The sequence below is a fragment of the Bufo bufo genome, chromosome 6 (assembly GCF_905171765.1).
Source record: "Bufo bufo chromosome 6, aBufBuf1.1, whole genome shotgun sequence".
In the NCBI taxonomy this organism is placed as follows: Eukaryota; Metazoa; Chordata; class Amphibia; order Anura; family Bufonidae; genus Bufo; species Bufo bufo.
The window spans coordinates 93,123,701-93,140,736 of record NC_053394.1 but is presented as its reverse complement, the minus strand read 5'-3'; the positions used below and the strand labels follow the sequence as shown (position 1 = coordinate 93,140,736).

Below are 17,036 nucleotides of genomic sequence, written 5' to 3'. Positions count from 1 at the left end.
AGAAAACTGCCTTCATCACGCCTGAGGGGCTGTATCAATAAAAGGTGTTACCCTTTGGTATGTATGGCACCCCCGCCACTTTTCAGCGACTAATGGACATTGTGCTTCATCCACATCATCGGTACGCTTCGGCTTAACTGGACGATATTGTCATCCACAGTACCGACTGGGAAAGTCACCTACCCAAAGTGCAGGGTGTAGTGGTCTCCCTTCGGAAAGCTGGCCTAACCGCTAACCCATTTATTTCAGTACTGCAAATTAAAAGGAATTGCATTAATGCAGCTTAAAATTAGAATTTTGTGAAAAGGTTCAATATTCTAGGCTCAAAGTGTCACACTCTAGTCAGCTAATCAATCCATACCCCCTGAGCAAAGGGTACCTCAAAATTGTGACTTTCTGGTTTCATAAGCTGTAATCCATAATCATCCAAATTATAACAAATAAAGGCTTAAAATATCTCGCTTTGCATGTAATGAGTCTATCTCATATTTTAGCTTCACCTTTAAGTTGCATTACTGAAATAAATGAACTTTGCACGATATTCAAATTTTTCGAGTTTCACCTGTAAGTACCTGGGGTATGTCATTGGGCATGGAGTCATCAACCCCAAGTGAACAAAATAGAGACAATACAGAATTGGCCACGACCTGTCACCACTAGGCAAATAAAGTAATTCCTGGGAATGGTGGGCTATTACATGTTTGTTCCCCACTTTGCTACTCTAGCCACGGCCTTGACAGGACTCTTGAAGGAACACAAGTTAGTGATGGTTCGCTGGGATGAGCGGGCGGAAGAGGCTTTTTCAACCAGTTTTGGCGACGCCCGACTTCAAAAGGGAGTTTATAGTACAGACTAATGCCTCCAAAGTAGGCCTTGGTGCTGTACTGTCTCAGGAAGTCAACGGGGAGGAGCATCCTGTTGTCTTCCTCAGCCGTAAGCTCACCCCAGCCGAGACCAGGTATAGTGGAGAGAGAGTACCTGGCTATCAAATAGGCACTCGAGTCTCTACGCTATTATTTGTTGGGAAGAAAGTTCTGCCTGGTGACTGACCACTCCCCTCTCAAATGCCAGGCCAAGGACAGGAATGCCCGAGTCACCCGATGGTTTCTGTCCTTACAAAACTTTACGCTTTCGGTGGAACACAGGGCAGGCCGGTTACAAGGAAACGCGGATGCACTGTCCCGGATACACTGTCTGGCGTGTGTTCACCCCCTCAGGGTTGAACAAGGGGGGGGGGGGATGTGACACAGCAAGGGGTTTTGTCTGGGGAGGCAGGTATTTTCCTCCCGACATCTACAGCTGGGCTGGCTGTCCTTAAATAGGCAACTGAGTCTCTGTGTTGAAGGCTTGCTACCTGTTTGGCGGGAACACAGGTTGATGCTGCTATCAGCAAGGACTCTTTGAGGCAGAATTGCCGCATGGTGTGAATTACCACCAACACCCCAAGGTGACTTTTTGTTTGAATATGACTTTGTTTTGTCACTTGTCTACGTGTGAATAAAACACTGAACTGTTTGATCCAAATAACTTGTTGTAGCCTCTATACTACGTCCGCTAATCCTGTCTACCAGAGCGAGTCCCCACATTGCCTATCACAGTTGACATCAAGTTTCTGATGTTAGTATCGCCAACTACAGCATCTGGCAGAGTAAGAGGAGATTGTGAAGACTACATATTTACAGTTTTAAAAAAAATATTAAATAATACTGAAACATTGCTTGTAATCAGTTTTTATTTTCTGAATGGCTCTTGATACATTCGCAGAACTCCTTGGGTTTCATAGCTCAGATGCCATGAAAACATAAGGCAGCTGGCGACTATGGCGTCCACTCAGCATCCGAGCTGGCACCATGTTTAAACCCCAGACTTCCGCTGTATATGTACGGAGGTCATCCTTAACCCTTTCACTACCGGAGATTTTTTCGTTTTTGCATTTTCCTTCCCTATCTTCCTTGAGCCATAACTTTTTTTTTGTTCACATAGCTGTATGAGTGCTTATTTTTTGCAAGACAAGTTGTACTTTCAAATGCCACCATTAATTATGGCATAAAATGTAGTGGGAAGCGGTGAAAAAAAATTCTGAATGGGGTGGAATTGGGAAAAAAATAAAAAATTCTTCCACCATTTTACAGGTTTTGTTCCCATAGCGTATAGTTTGTGGAAAAACTGACCCATGCCCTCCATTCTCTGGGTCAGTACGATTAAACCGATACCCCATATGTATAGTTTTTTTTTAAATGTCTAAATAGTGTAAAAATAAATTTAAAACAAAAAATGTATTTTTACATCACCATATTCTGACCCCATAACTTTATCGTTATCTACTGAGCTGTTTAGGGGCTCTTTTTTGCGGGACAAGCTGTAGTTTTTATTAATACCATTTTGGAGTGTGCGTGACTTTTTGATCACATTTTATAAAAAAAAATTTGGGTAAGAGAAGCAATGAAAAAAATGGCTAAATCAGCCATTTTGACCATTTTTTCTGTTACGCCATATTGGAATTTTTAAAAATATTTTTATAGTATGGGAGTTTTTGGTCGTGGTGATGTTTTTATTTGTTATTTAGGTATTTACTTTTTAATTATATGGAAAGGGGGTGATTTAAATGGTTATATTTTTTTATTTTTTAACTTGAAAAATGGAGTTTGGACTGAAAATTGCTAATTTCTTATTCTGGACTGCCATCTGGTGGCCAAAATAAGAATTGCAGCATGAACACTATCAGCCTCGTCAGCGAGGCTGATAGTGTTTAGCGCAACTACCAATACCCTGATTGGCCGCAGGGGGTGTCGGTAGGAAGCCTGAATTACGAATTTAGATGGCTGTGCTTCTTTGTACAATCATAACTGAAGGAACTGGTGTTTTTGAGCTTCCCTAAAGTCAGCCATATTGTTCCCCTTTTCAGCTACACAGCTAGATGCATTTCACTCAGAAGCAGAGGGTGTCTTTCTTCTGCCTGAACTGTATGCAATCACTTCACTTCCCACTATGTGTGTGTTCTTCTACAGAGCTCAGAAAGCTGACAAGGAGGGATAAATCACACAGACACACAGGAGGCTCGTGTTATGTTCAGAAGCAGTTGTTTTATCAGGATCAGGATCTCAGCTAGCTTCCTGTGAGCAGTCTTCTGTGTCTTACTAGGAATGGATCTTGGATGGACAACAGGCAGTGGAAGTGAGACCCCTAGTGGCCATGACTTTACAGCTTTTTTCAGGTGGATGCAGGCAGATTTTTTAAGTTAAGCGATTTAAAAATGTGCTAGTTACTCCATTCTCTATTAAATAAAATTGTGTGAACGTATAGCGACTAAGGTTTTCATTTGTCTCTTAGACTGCAACCAAGATCCTAAATAGTCTTTGCAGAAAGTTGCCCTATGACACCCTCCTTGTCTCTCCCTGCAGGCATATCCCAAGACTGAGCAGCATGTGACATTTCCATCCTGCATAAATAAAAGAAGTGCTGGATTGTTAATTCTGGGGATTCTCTCCTTGTTGTTGCGCCAATATTTTGTGGCTTATCGCGAAGGTTAGCCTCATCACTAAGTTTTGCACTTGAATTATCTGACTATTGACTTGTAATGGCACCTGCACCATTGTGTAATTGCTGTGGTATTAGGTCTTATAAGGCACCACCTATTGTTATCTCCACACGCTGCTTAGATTCTGTCATTAAAAATAAAATCACTCAGATCAGCTTTTGGACGTCATTTATTGTCCAGGTATCAGTTTTACATTCCAATGTCAGAGTTTCACAACAGAAAGGAAAGCAGGTGCCCACCTGAGTAATGGCCCCCGCTCATACAGTGGTTTCAAGCAAGTACAGAATAAATCAAGCTTCTGTTTCCCTGCCAGTCGAAGAGACAAGAAGTTCCACCACGGCAGGATTTAACAGTTTAGGCAGATGACAGGTACGGGTGGTGGGTTTTGCTGGAAGGAGGGATTTCTCTGTTGTAGAGCAATGATTGATATGGTGTTTTATTATTAACGTGGCCGTTCATCGTTTAGGATTCTTTCTTCTTAATGATTAAAGGTCCAACGTTGTCACCGGTTTCCTCGTTGTGTTTTGTGTGTGCGCCATCACAAAACGGGAACTGGAAGGCAAAAAAATAAATAAAAAATAAATCCCTGAATGTAAAATACAATAAATGTACTCTATAGAAAGTTACAGGTCATACGCCCTAATATTCATCATACTTAGGCCTCAGACACACGACCATATTTGTTACAGATGGGATGCGGACCCATTCATCTCTATGGGACCGCATCTGTATGTCCATTCCACGACCCCGTATTGTGGACAAGAATAAGCATTTCTACAGTAGCAAGGAACGTGCGTAAGGGGAAAGTGCAGGGCACATGAGGCCGGTATCTGTGTTTTGCGGATCCGCAGTTTCTAGACCAAACGGAAATGGTTGTGTGAGGCCTTAAAGGGAGCCTGTCAGCAGATTCACGCTGTCCTACCACACAATACTGCCAGGCTCCCTCATTACAATGAACTATATTTTACTCCGAAATGCCTCAGCACAGAGAGAAGTGTCTGCTGGGCAGCTCCACTGGGAGCCCGTCAATGAACTACCCAATCGATGTGACCGACTAGTCAGGGTGCTGCCAGAGGGGAGCCCCCCAGTGGACACTTCTCTTCATGCAACCTTTTCTCTGAAATGCTGCAGTGTTTGAATGATAAAGGAGCCAGTCGTTATTTCATGCTCCACATGGTTAGGATAGCACGAGTCCCCTGACAGGGTCCCTTTCAGGAAAAAAAAAAGCTGCACGGAAAACAATTACGTTAAAATACTAAATAAAAAGTCATAGACACCAAACCAAATCTTTCTATTCTAATACATGGAGGCCTTCTATCCTGGCTGATGGCATGAATTATAGGGAGTCAGTCACCAGATTTATGGTTCCTTAACTGCTGGCAGATACACTGAGCAAAATACTGGGTCACTTGAATGGACATATCCGTCTTGAGAAGCTCCAGAGCAAGCCGAGCACTGGAGTCCACTCAATACAAAGCACAAACTCTGGAATCCTCATACCCGTGAGCTTCCTGGCCGTCTCCACCCTCTGCCACTGATTGCTGTAGGAACAGAGTAGTCAATCAGCGTCAGGGGACTGGCAGAACCAGGAGCTCATGACTAGGAGGACTCTTTGAGTGGACTCCAGGCTTCAGCTCACACTGGAGCTGCTCAATACCAATGTTAGAAAAAAAATCTGGGACAATTCAAGTACCTTCAAAAAATGATAAAGTGCAGAGTTCACACGTCACTTATGCATGTATCTTCACATACTCACCAGACCTGAAGAGACCGAAAAATTTCTAGGAACCAGCAGATGCCAGTAAACTTTTGAGTCACTGCCCCAACAAATGTCCCAATTAGGGGCAGGGGGTTTGATTACGTGTGCAACTGCTTAATCTTAGGGCTCCTTCACACGAGCGGATGCCATGCAGGTTATCTGCTGCGTGAAAGTCAAGCCCCGTTCCAGACAGCAGAGACCCGGAGCAGTAACATGATTGATAATGCTCTGGGCCTTTCTTTGATCTTTTTACAACAAAATCACAGTGAGAAAGTTGTCACTGTGATTTTGTAGTAAAAAGTGTCACAGAGGTAAAGAGCATTATCAATCATGTTAGTGCTCCGTGTCTCTGCTGTCCGGATGGGGGCTTGGCACTCTTTCACGCAGTGGATTCCACGCACAGGATCCGCTCGTGTGAAAGAGCTCTTATTTGTGCTATTGCTAAAGAACAGCACCAGTGAAAAAGATGGCAACATACCGTACTCCACAGCACATTATAAAGATGGCCATGACACCAGTGGGGCTCACAATCTGATTTTCCTATCTAAGGACACACACATAAGACCACATGGAAGCCAATAACCTATTCCCATGCCTTTGAGGGTGGATATAGGTGAAAGGAACCCCACAAAACACAGGGAGAACAAACGCCAAGCAGATGCAAGATCGCTGAATACCTCTTCCATCACACCTAAAGGACGACAATTTTGTGCCATTTTGGATATTTATTTTGAGTACCTTTTTGGATCTCCAGCAACGGCAGTACACGGCTTTATCACCCACGTCCTCGATGTCAAAGGCATGTACAACCTTAGGATTGTCTTTCTGTATGCCCTGGTTTACCATGGATTTGCAGCACTTGTCTTTGCAGGAGAGTGATCTGTAAGCCAGGTATCCGACAGCGGCAGCTCCGACAGCCAAAGCGCCTGCACAGGCCCATTCTGCCAATGAGAAAGGTTCAGCAAAGTGACGTATATATCCTCATAGTGACGTATATATCCCCATAGTATACATCTGGACACAATTGGGATACTCCAGGCAGGAAAGTCAAAACAGAAGAATGCCTCGTCTAGATACAGGACGGCCCCTCTGTAGCCATCTAGCTTTTATCCAAATATTGCAACGCAGGTATATCGAAGATTTTAATTATGTTTAAAATAATCCTACAATATCAAACCTAAAAATCTCAGACAAGTCCCTGAATGGTCTAAAACAAGAGATATTAGGCTACATGCACGCAAACGTTGTTTGTTTCCGTGTCCGTTCAGGTTTTTTTTTTGCGGATAGGATGCAGACCCATTTTGCGGATAGGATGCAGACCTATTCATTTGAATAGGTCCGCAAAGATGCGGACAGCACACCGTGTGCTGTCTGCATCAGTATGTCCGTTCTGTAGCCCCACAAAAAAAAAAAAAAAATTGAACATGTCCTATTCTTCTCCGTTTTAGGAATTTACAATAGATCCGCAAAAAAAGGATGACATACGGATGTTATTCGTTTTTTTTTGGCGGACCCGCAATTTGCGGACCGCAAAACACATACGGTTGTGTGCATGTAGCCTTATACTAACCTTTTTCTCCAGCACTGATCTCTGCGCTGTCAGTCTTGCTGTTGCTGCTTGTTAAAGCATGGTTGCCGCTGCACAACACATGGCCGCTGCAGCCAATCCTGTACTCAGCTGCCTTGATACTGCAGATCCATCCCATTTATTGAATGGGACTGAGCTGCAAGAAGGTCATGTAAGTAATGGATCGTGGAAGAGGGCAGAGTGGTTGCTTGAGTGCCTCCGCTGTTTCCAGGGGTACCAGGAATGCGTTCCTCAACCAATGAAATACTAATGACCAGGCATCCTCAAACTGCGGCCCTCCAGCTGTTGCAAAACTACAACTCCCAGCATGCCCGAACAGCCTACAGGCATCAGCCTACAGCAGGGCATTGTGGGAGTTGTAGTTTTACAACAGCTGGAGGGCCGCAGTTTGAGGATGCCTGCTAATGACCCATCCTGAGGATAGACTGTCAATATGTAACCGGCAGTAAATTCCTTTACCTCAGTAAGCGAAAGATTCACACTTGTTTGATCCCCACCACAACGGCTCCAGAGAGTCCATCTTCTGTTGAATCAATGGCAGTATGACCATTGAGATGTCTAGTGATCCCAAAAATGGAGGGTCCCCGAGTACCCCTCATCTGAATGGAGCAGTAGTGCACGTTGGTCCACTGTTCCATTCACTTCTATGGGACTTATGGACCACTGTCTACGCCAGTCCCATAGAAGTGAATGAAGAGGTGAACCAACACACGCACTTCCACGTCATTCAGAAACAGGACTTGGGTCCCTCCCTTCACAGGAAAAACGTCAATCTTCTGATGATTATTTCAAGGCCGACATGACAACTTATCATCAAGACACCAAGTAATAAGCGAGCGACTAATCACACCCAGCCCTGAAGAAAGCCCACAGGCAGCTAGTCTAGGCGCAGGCAGAAGGAATGTAAGTTTTCACCCAGTTCTTACAACAATGGGTTTCTGTGCAGTTCATATAAGCCCGGAAAATATATTACAAAGTCCAATGTCTTAAAGGTTACCAGGCTTCCTACTACATTGGATTAGCCTGACCAGAGGCAGGGAAGTAGATTACTGGTTCTTAAAGAGCCTTTCAGTCTAAAATTGAAAAAATAAAAAGAATTTACAAAATTTTTCTGGGAAAGCTGGGTGATGACCCCACATGGCTCCCCTTACAGCTCCTAAAGTGATAGTCACCCACCTTTCCCAGCCTCCTGAAAAGGGACCGTGCCGGGTTAGGGCTTGTTCACACGACTATATGGCTTTTTCAGTGTTTTGCAGGCAGTTTTTAACGGATCACTTTTTGAGTTTTGTTTCAGTAGCGTTTTTGGTTCTGTTCCGTTTTTCCGTATGGCAGATGCAGTATACAGTAACTACATAGAAAAAATTTGGCTGGGCATAACATTTTCAATAGATGGTTCCGCAAAAACAGAACGGATACGGAATACATTCCGTATGTGTTCCGTTTTTTTGCGAACCCATTGACTTAAATGGAGCCACGGAATGTGATTTGTGGGCAATAATAGGACATGTTCTATCTTTGAACGGAACGAAAAAACAGAAATGGAATGCATACGGAGTACATTTGTTTTTTGCGGAACCATTGAAATGAATGGCCATTTACGGAACTCAAAAAATGGCCCGTATACGGAACGCAAAATACGTTTGTGTGAACGAGCCCTTACACAGTGATGTTTTCCATGTTGTGTTCACTCCTATGTTGCTAAAGAACTGTGTAAATTTGGAGACTACACAGAATTTGTCAGCTTGAGATAATCAGATATTAAAGAGTATTCTGGTCACTGATCTAATAGCTATCCCCAATCCCGGCGGTCAGACTCCCAGAGATCTAATAGTTATCCCCTCTCCTGGTGGTCAAACCCCCAGAGATCTAATAGTTATCCCCTCTCCTGGTGGTCAGACCCCCTGAGATCTAATAGTTATCCCCTATCCCACTGGTCAGACCCCCACCAATCTAATAGTTATGCCCTATCCCACTGGTAGAACCCCCACCAATCTAATAGTCATCCCCTATCCTGGCGGTCAGACCCCAACTGATCTAATGGTTATCCCCTATCCCAGCGGTTGGACCCTCACAATTCTAATAGTTATCCCCTATCCCAGCGGTTGGACCCTCACAATTCTAATAGTTATCCCCTATCCCAGCGGTCTGACCCCCACAGATCTAATAGTTATTCCCTATCCCAGCGGTCTGACCCCCACAGATCTAATAGTTATCCCCTATCCCAGCGGTCTGACCCCCACAGATCTAATAGTTATCCCCTATCCTGTGGATACAGGATAACTTAGCATAATCATAATACCCCTTCTTGAATGAGGAGTCACACTGGAGGGCTTTATATAGTCTCTCCCACCAAACTCCCCATAAACATGTGTGATCTATTCGGCCGAGGATGCGTGTGCACTCTATGGAGAAAAGGGAAAAAGCCCCTGCCAGACAACACTGGCAGAGCTTATCTGCCTTGAGAACAAAAGGATAGGGCATGTTGCAATTCAACATGCTTGATGTCAAGATCATCAGGGCCAAGATGTCAGTCCCGGTCAATCATACAGCCTGGGGAGTGTCCCAAGCTTCGGGGACACCACGTCGCAGCCGATCTCTGCTTGATAAGATGAAGCCATCACTCATCTCTTGTCGGCACTGGACGTCTTCTGCTGCACTAAATGAATTACATGAGGATTTAGCTGCAGATTTTTTATGCAGTGTTAGATTTGGTTAAAACCCTGTGGATATTCCACACACATTTCCTTGGTGGAAAATCCCCAGCGCAGGCGCCCCATGTGGTCATAGCCTTACACTCGGCAGACCTGTTACAGAAACTTCCATCCCTTCTATACATCTGAACGGGCCGGTGACTGCAGCAAGCTTGTCAATGTCTCTAAGTCCCCATTCAGATAAAGCAAACATTTAACAAATCTGCAAAGTGTGAACATAGCCTTACAGCAGATCATGTAGACATCCTGTCAATTTCAATAGGCGCCATCCAGCGCCTCATTCATCGTTGCCAACCGTCCAGAAATTTCTGGACAGTCTGTAAAAATAGGAGACTTTTTTCCTATGTCCATGAAAAAAAAATAAAAAAATAATAGGATGTCTGTGATTTTATTTTTTTAGGCTGATGGTTCTTGACTAGATTATTTGGGTGGTAATTATCATTTTACAGCTCACGGTAAATGCTGGCTAGGAGTTCTTCTCCGTATTCTGAGCTGGAGACATCACTTCTAATCTTTATATCATTCATTATGGTTTTCCAATCTGTCCATAAAACATTTTTTGGGGCCGTCTGTGATTTTGGGATAAGTTTTCTGAAAAAAATAAAATAAAAAAAAAAGACATTTCTGGTTGGCAAGCCTGGCTTCTTTTCCGCCCTTTCATCTTGCGTGAAATTATTCGCCATGTCTAGAAAACCTTGGCACAAACGGTACACAGCGATTAGTAAACCCATAATGCAACCCCAAAGAGAGCAATCAAGTGGGGAACGTGTAAAGGACGGCGATATATTATTCAGCCACCACTGGCGGGATTTAAGACGCCTCCGAGGCTTCACTTCGGTCCTGGGCCAACACTGGATCGATAAGTTCTGCTGCACGTGAGGATCAGATCCGTATTACTACAGGGATCATGGCTGGAGAGCGCGGGGACATATTGGGAGAAAATTAAATAGCACATGCGGTGATCAAAGCTTTATGGCTGTTAACCAAATTGACTTCTGATGAAAAACTGCTGGCAGGCGTACCATATACCGCGGTATAGAAGCCATAGCTTGGCATACGGTACTATGTACTTTATTGGTTGTTTTATTCATAGAGGGCTGTGGAAAACTTCTTTAAATTAGGACTATAATTATCAGCAAGCCCTGGCCCTCGCAGTGCATGCTGGGAGCACAGCAGGGGTGACACAGGCGTCCAGCCTGCTCTGCAGTTCTATACTACTATAGCACACGTGATAAGGACCAGCAGTCAGTGTAGTAAGCCGAACACAACAGCAGGGGCCGCACTGCCCTCTTACCTCGCACCCCGCTGGTAGAGCTCATGTCTCCAGCTGCCCTCCGCTCTGCACTAGGATCTCAAGGACACTGGGCGCCCCTATCACGTCTCCTGCGCTAAGTACTACCTTTCAGGAGGAGAGCCGAGACATGTGGTTAATCGCTTCAAAGGCAAGCACAAGAGGGAAGACAGGTGGTAACAGAAAACGTCAATGTGTCCGCACTTCGCGCGACTCATCCAGGTTAGATAGTGCAGTTGGCTACAACAAAATGGCTTCCTTGTAATTTTGTATATGTTCTCTAGCGCAGAGTGGGAGAGGGAATTCTGGGCAGACAGAGTTGGAAGCTGTAGTGGCCATTTAAAGTTCTGGCAAGACACCAGCTGAGGGATTGTTTTTTTTAAGAGTTGTTACATGAAAAGACGTCAAAGGGGGGCTGAAAATATAATCAACTACAAGGATTTCAGGACTGAGGTTTTCTCACCTTTTCAGCTATAAGCAGGGATGGCCAACCTGTGGCTCTCCAGATACAGATGTTGCAAAACTACAACTCCCAGCATGCCTAGACTGCCTACAGCTATCAGCCTACAGCAGGGCATGGTGGGAATTGTAGTTTTACGACAGCTGGAGAGCCGCAGGTTGGCCAGCCCAGAGCTATAGAGACATACTTATATGTATCATGAGAAAAATGACATCTTTAGAATAAAGACTCCCTGATTTACATTATTTTTAAATGTTTTGGTGATTCTAGCCACATAAAGTATCTTGAAGTGTTCCTGATTCACACTGGCCACAGCAGCAGTCGCAATAGTGTGACTCTTCCTGTTTTCTATAGCTCACCTATCAGACTTTGCTGTGTAGACAAGGTAAGAGTAAGCAGGGTCGCCTCATTATCATTACAGGGTGGGAGAATTAGACTGTTCACAGCTGTAACACATTTGACAGAAATAATTTTGCAGTCCTCAGACGCCGCTGGTGTCTGGCGTGTGGAGGATCCATCACTGCACTGTTTGTGTCCATCGTGTGACGGATCCGGCACTGCGTTGTGGTTACTGTTATAAGCAGAAACCAAGATATAGATGTAAACAGAAGAAGGGTTCTCCGGGACTGCAGTGCTAATGACCTCTCCTTAGGACAGGCCTTCGGTGTCAGATTCCAGCATTCCAGCCAATAAGCTATTTTGCATTAGCTCCAGTGCTGGAGACAGGCACCAGAAGTGCGCTTCTCTCATGAATGGAAGCGAATGGGAGCAGCGCCGCAGTAACCAGTGGATGGAACTGTGTAGTTCCGGTGCTATTTTCTGGTGATGAAGCTACCTTATCGATGGGAGTGCTGATCGGGTCAGACGCCATGACAGACATCCGACAGAGCCATGGCAAGGGTGCATTGGTGTTCATCATAGGACAAATAAGCAGTGTAAACAAAACCTTAATAGCTTTGGATATCAATATATATATAATTTTTGTTTTTAGAAGACCGTTCAGAAAAAGAAAGACAGGGACTGGACACTGTAGGAAAGCGCAAGGGGCCGTCATTGACGGAAGATACTGTATGTGTCACCGAGATTCCTGGCCTCGGTGAGGTAAGAGCCGGTAATTTTAAGTGTCAGCGGCAGTTAGTGCTGACTGGCACTATTGGTTATTTAGTATGGCTGTAGAGCAGATCCGGGCCGGCTCTTACTGGGAGCAGCCAAAGTGCAGGGTGGGTGGCTTCTCCCCACGTTCCAGGCCGGGTTTTGGCTAGGGATATAAAACCCAGCCAGCAGTCCCAGCTGGGTGTGGATTTTCCTCCATTTCACAGTGAATATCTGTGGAGTCTCTGTGGTTTGGGATCTGCATATTGTGTGCCGTGCTAAAGGGCTGAGAGCCGTATTGCTGGGAAGCAGGCCCTAAAGCCTGTTGGGGGCTGCTACTGCCAAAACCGCTGACAAGGTGAATGTTTTTTGTTCTGTGGACTTGCCATGGTGTGAATAAATAGCAAGACGGCAAACTGTCATTTTTGTTTTATGTGTGAATAAACACTGCACTGTTTAAGTCAAAGACTTTGTTTTTGCCTCTGTACTGCGTCCGCTAATCTGCCTACCAGAGCGAATCCTAGGGTTGCCACCCGTCCGGGATTGACCCGGACAGTCCGGGTTTGTAATCCTGTGCCCGGGTACAAGCCTTTCTTGGACCCGGGCACAGGATTATTCATTCAAACTGCAGTGTGGTCCGACCGACTGAGACTCTGATCGCATATTTAAGCTGTCACTCCGGGTGATCAGCTGAGCGCAGCGCTCCCGAGCCTCCCCTCCAGTCTACACTACAGTGATGCCCCCAGGCAGCGCTGTGTTCACTCACTGTTCAGGCTCCTCCCCTGCCTCCCAGTCCCTCCCTCCCTCTCTCTGATAAGGAAGTCAAGTCCACAGGAAGTGATGACATCAGAGAGAGAGGCAGAGGGAGCTCCATGGGAGAAATCATTCTTCTTCTCCTCTCCAGTCCAGCTCCAGCAGCCTGCCCATGTAGTGCCCAGCCCAGTGCCCACTGTGCCCTGTGCAGCAGTTTTTTCAACCTGACCAAGACAGTCCTGACTCTGAGTCCTGACACCTGTCCTATATAGTCACTCACTTCTAAAAAGGTATAAATATAAAACATTTGAATTGTGTAATTGTATGTAACAGTGTGGGCTTCTGTCACCCCACTAAACTCTTTTTTTTTTTGGCTTCTTATAATCCCTATACTGCGATATATGAATACATAATGTTATTAATCATTTTGGTTCAGTAGATAATGAATAAAACTGACTTTTATAATATGTAAATTACCTGTCTACCAGCAGGCGGGGCGGTTACTTGCTGGTAGCAGCCGCATCCTCCAATCATAATGACGCCCCCTCCTCATGTTGATTGACAGGGCCAGCGAACGCGCTCGTTCTCTGACTGGCCCTGTCTGCTATCAAGATCTTGCGCCTGCGCCATACCTGTCTTCAGTCGCCGCAGGCGCACTGATAGGAGGACGCTCGCTCGGCCGCTTCTTCCTCAGTGCGCCTGCGCCGGGTGTAGATGTGACGTCATCGGTGTAGGCGCATTGAGGAAGGAGCGGCCGAGCGAGCGTCCGCCTCTCAGTGCGCCTGCGCCGACTGAAGACCGTTACGGCGCAGGTGCGAGATCTTGATAGCAGACAGGGCCAGCCAGAGAACGAGCGCGTTCACTGGCCCTGTCAATCAACATGAGGAGGGGGCGTCATTATGATAGGAGGATGCGGCTGCTACCAGCAAGTAACCGCCCCGCCTGCTGGTAGAGGTAATTTACATATTATAAAAGTCAGTTTTATTCATTATCTACTGAACCAAAATGACTAATAACATTATGTATTCATATATCGCAGTATAGGGATTATAAGAAGCCAAAAAAAAAAGTTTAGTGGGGTAACAGAAGCCCTTTAAACAGGTTTCTGAATCTGTCAATCATCAGAAAAAACTTTGTTATGTAGCTGACTGACATTAGTGATGTGCTGATGTCAGCAGTACATAACTTCCTGCCTGCCGCTGCCGCCGTTCTCTTAAAATAAAGACTTATAATATGCTAATGAGCCTCTAGGTGCTATGAGGGCGTTCGTGCAGCACCTAGAGGTTCTGTCTATTCACCCTTTGGCAGTGGCACGCCCATGTCCAGTTGATTGACGTCCGAGTTCTCCTCTTCGTCCCGTAAATCCCGCGCCTGCGCCGAATACAAAACGGGACGGCGCAGGCGTGGGATTAGGGGCGTAACGATCGCGGTGCGACAGCGACCAGGGGTGGAGACGGGACATGGTTGGAGGCAGGACATGGGCGTGGCTGGAGGCGGGGCCTGGAAGGGGTCCCTCCCTTCTGTTCGGGTTTGGCTTGAAGAAAAGGTGGCAACCCTAGCGAATCCCCACATTTGGTGGAGAATGCGTGCAAACGCAGTGAGGCAGGTCTGAAGGCCGAAAAGTTTTTGTTTTCCCGGGCACAAGTGCATGTCTTATATTAGGCTGGCAAGGTTGCAACCCGAGGCCCCTGACAAAATGGAGGCGGTTGTGAAAGCCCTCGTGGAGGCTAACTTGCAGCAGCGGGAGGCTAACAAGCAGCAATAAGAAAGTAACCAGCTGCTATTACAACATGTGATGGCATTGCAATCGGCAGGAACGTCCACGGTGCCTGGAAAGCTGTCTGCGCGGCAATTCCTAAGATGACCCCCTCGGATGATGCCGAGACCTATCTAGCGGTCTTCGAAAAGGTGGCTGTGAGGGAAAAGTTACCCCGAGACCAGTGGGCTGAGGTCATCGCTCCGTTCCTGGCGTCTGGTCCCCAGCAAGTATTTTTTGATCTCCCCGATGATCAAGCGGCCGACTACCCGACAGTAAAAGATGAGATCCTGGCGAGACTTGGGGTGAATATATTGGTCCGGGCCCAGCGGGTGCATCAGTGGGAATTTAACCTGGCTGAACCCGCCAGACCACAATATTATGATCTGCTGCACCGATTGCAAAAATGTTGACTCCCACTGCTATGTTGGATCTGCTGTTGGCGGATGTGTTTTGGAGGGCTTTGCCGTACCCTCTCCAGCACTGGATCGGCCAGGTGTCTCCGGATAATGCCTTGGAGATGGTCGACCATGGTCGACCACCAATCTGCAGGGGGGTTCTTTTGGAAGGGGTCAGTCAAACCCTGGAAATCTCCACTTTAAACCTGGCGTCTGATGCCAGCCAAACCCGCCTGGGAAGTACCCCCTGCAGACCCAGCACCGGTGGTCTGCTGGCGGTGTCACGAGCCTGGACACATAACAGCCGACTGTCCCCATTGGAGTGAACCCATGGATACCAATTATGGCTACCGCCACTCATTGTATGCCAGGAAGCTGTGCGGCACAGGTACCTCCGAGACTGTAGACAATAGTCACCTGTGCCAGGTGGAAGTGGGGGACACTCTGACGGTGGAACTGCTGGATTCAGAGAGCTTGGTGTCCCTGGTAAGAGCTGCCCTGGTGCGGCCCGCCGAGTATACTGGCCGAAAACTCTGCGTTGTCTGCATTCATGGGGACTTAAAGGACTATTCCACAGCCTTGATCTCTCTGTCAACGGTGGCCGGCAGGTGGACGCATGAGGTGGCCGTCACCACAAAGTTAACGTATGAGTTATTAATTGGGAGAGACTTCCCCAGTTTCCCGGCACTATGGCCAGATACGAAAGTTACTGATACCCGGAAGACAGATGTAACCCTAGCAGAGTGGCCCGGCTCAGGGGGGAGACCAGAACCCTGGGAACCTGAGTCAGAAGGGCCAGCGATAGGGGTGACCGCCACTTCGGTGGAAGAGGGGGAGACAACCCCGCTAAGTGTGATAGTGGGAGACGTGGAGGACTTGCCGCCGGGTCCTGAGCTGGCAGACCTCAATGTCTCTGGGGATAATTTTGGTACAGCACAGCACCAGGACACGACTCTGTCTCGAGCCAGGGAAAATGGGGTAATAGTTGAGGGTGAGCCGCAACAACCGGGGGCCAAGTCTATGTTCCCCCGTTTTGTGGTTCAACAGGAGATGCTGTACCGGATAAATCAATTACGGGGTGAACATATTGAACAGCTGGTGGTGCCCAAGGCGTATCGCAAGCCCGTGTTGGAGTTAGCCCACCAACATGTTCTTGGGGGACACCTGGGCCAGCAGAAAACGCAAGACCGGATTCTACAGCGGTTCTACTGGCCCAGTGTGTTCAGAGAGTTGGAAGAGTATTGCAAGTGTTGCCCAATCTGCCAGATAACCAGCCCCCAGCCACATTTCCGTAGTCCCCTGGTCCCTCTCCCGATTATTGAGGTTCCATTCGAGCGGATCGCTATGGATCTCATAGGCCCAGTACCGAAGTCTGCTAGAGGGCACCAACACATCTTTGTCGTCCTTGACTATGCCACTCAGTACCTGGAGGCGGCGTCATACATCAGCCAAACTCATAGCTAAGGAGTTAATGGAGATGTTTTCCTGAGTGGGTCTGCCTAGAGAGGTTCTGACTGACCAAGGGACCCCTTTCATGTCCAAGGTCATGAGAGAACTTTGTAAGTTGCTCCACATAAAACAGTTGTGGACGTCCGTCTATCACCCGCAAAAGGACGGCCTGGTGGAAAGGTTTAATCAAACATTAAAAAATATGTTAAAAAGAGTGGTGTCTAAGGATGGGAGGGACTGG

At 46.6% G+C, this 17,036-nt stretch overlaps 1 protein-coding gene across 1 annotated transcript; it reads right to left on the bottom strand.

Moving 5' to 3' along the window:
• Positions 1-3,691: 3,691 nt before the first annotated feature.
• CISD1 (CDGSH iron sulfur domain 1) lies at positions 3,692-11,052 on the bottom strand. The gene is made up of 3 exons (XM_040437067.1): positions 10,891-11,052; positions 6,036-6,238; positions 3,692-4,090 (listed from the first exon to the last, which is right to left on the bottom strand). The coding sequence occupies exons 1-3, from the start codon at positions 10,913-10,915 to the stop codon at positions 4,001-4,003; spliced, it is 318 nt and encodes a 105-aa protein (XP_040293001.1). The 5' UTR covers positions 10,916-11,052; the 3' UTR covers positions 3,692-4,000.
• Positions 11,053-17,036: the final 5,984 nt, after the last annotated feature.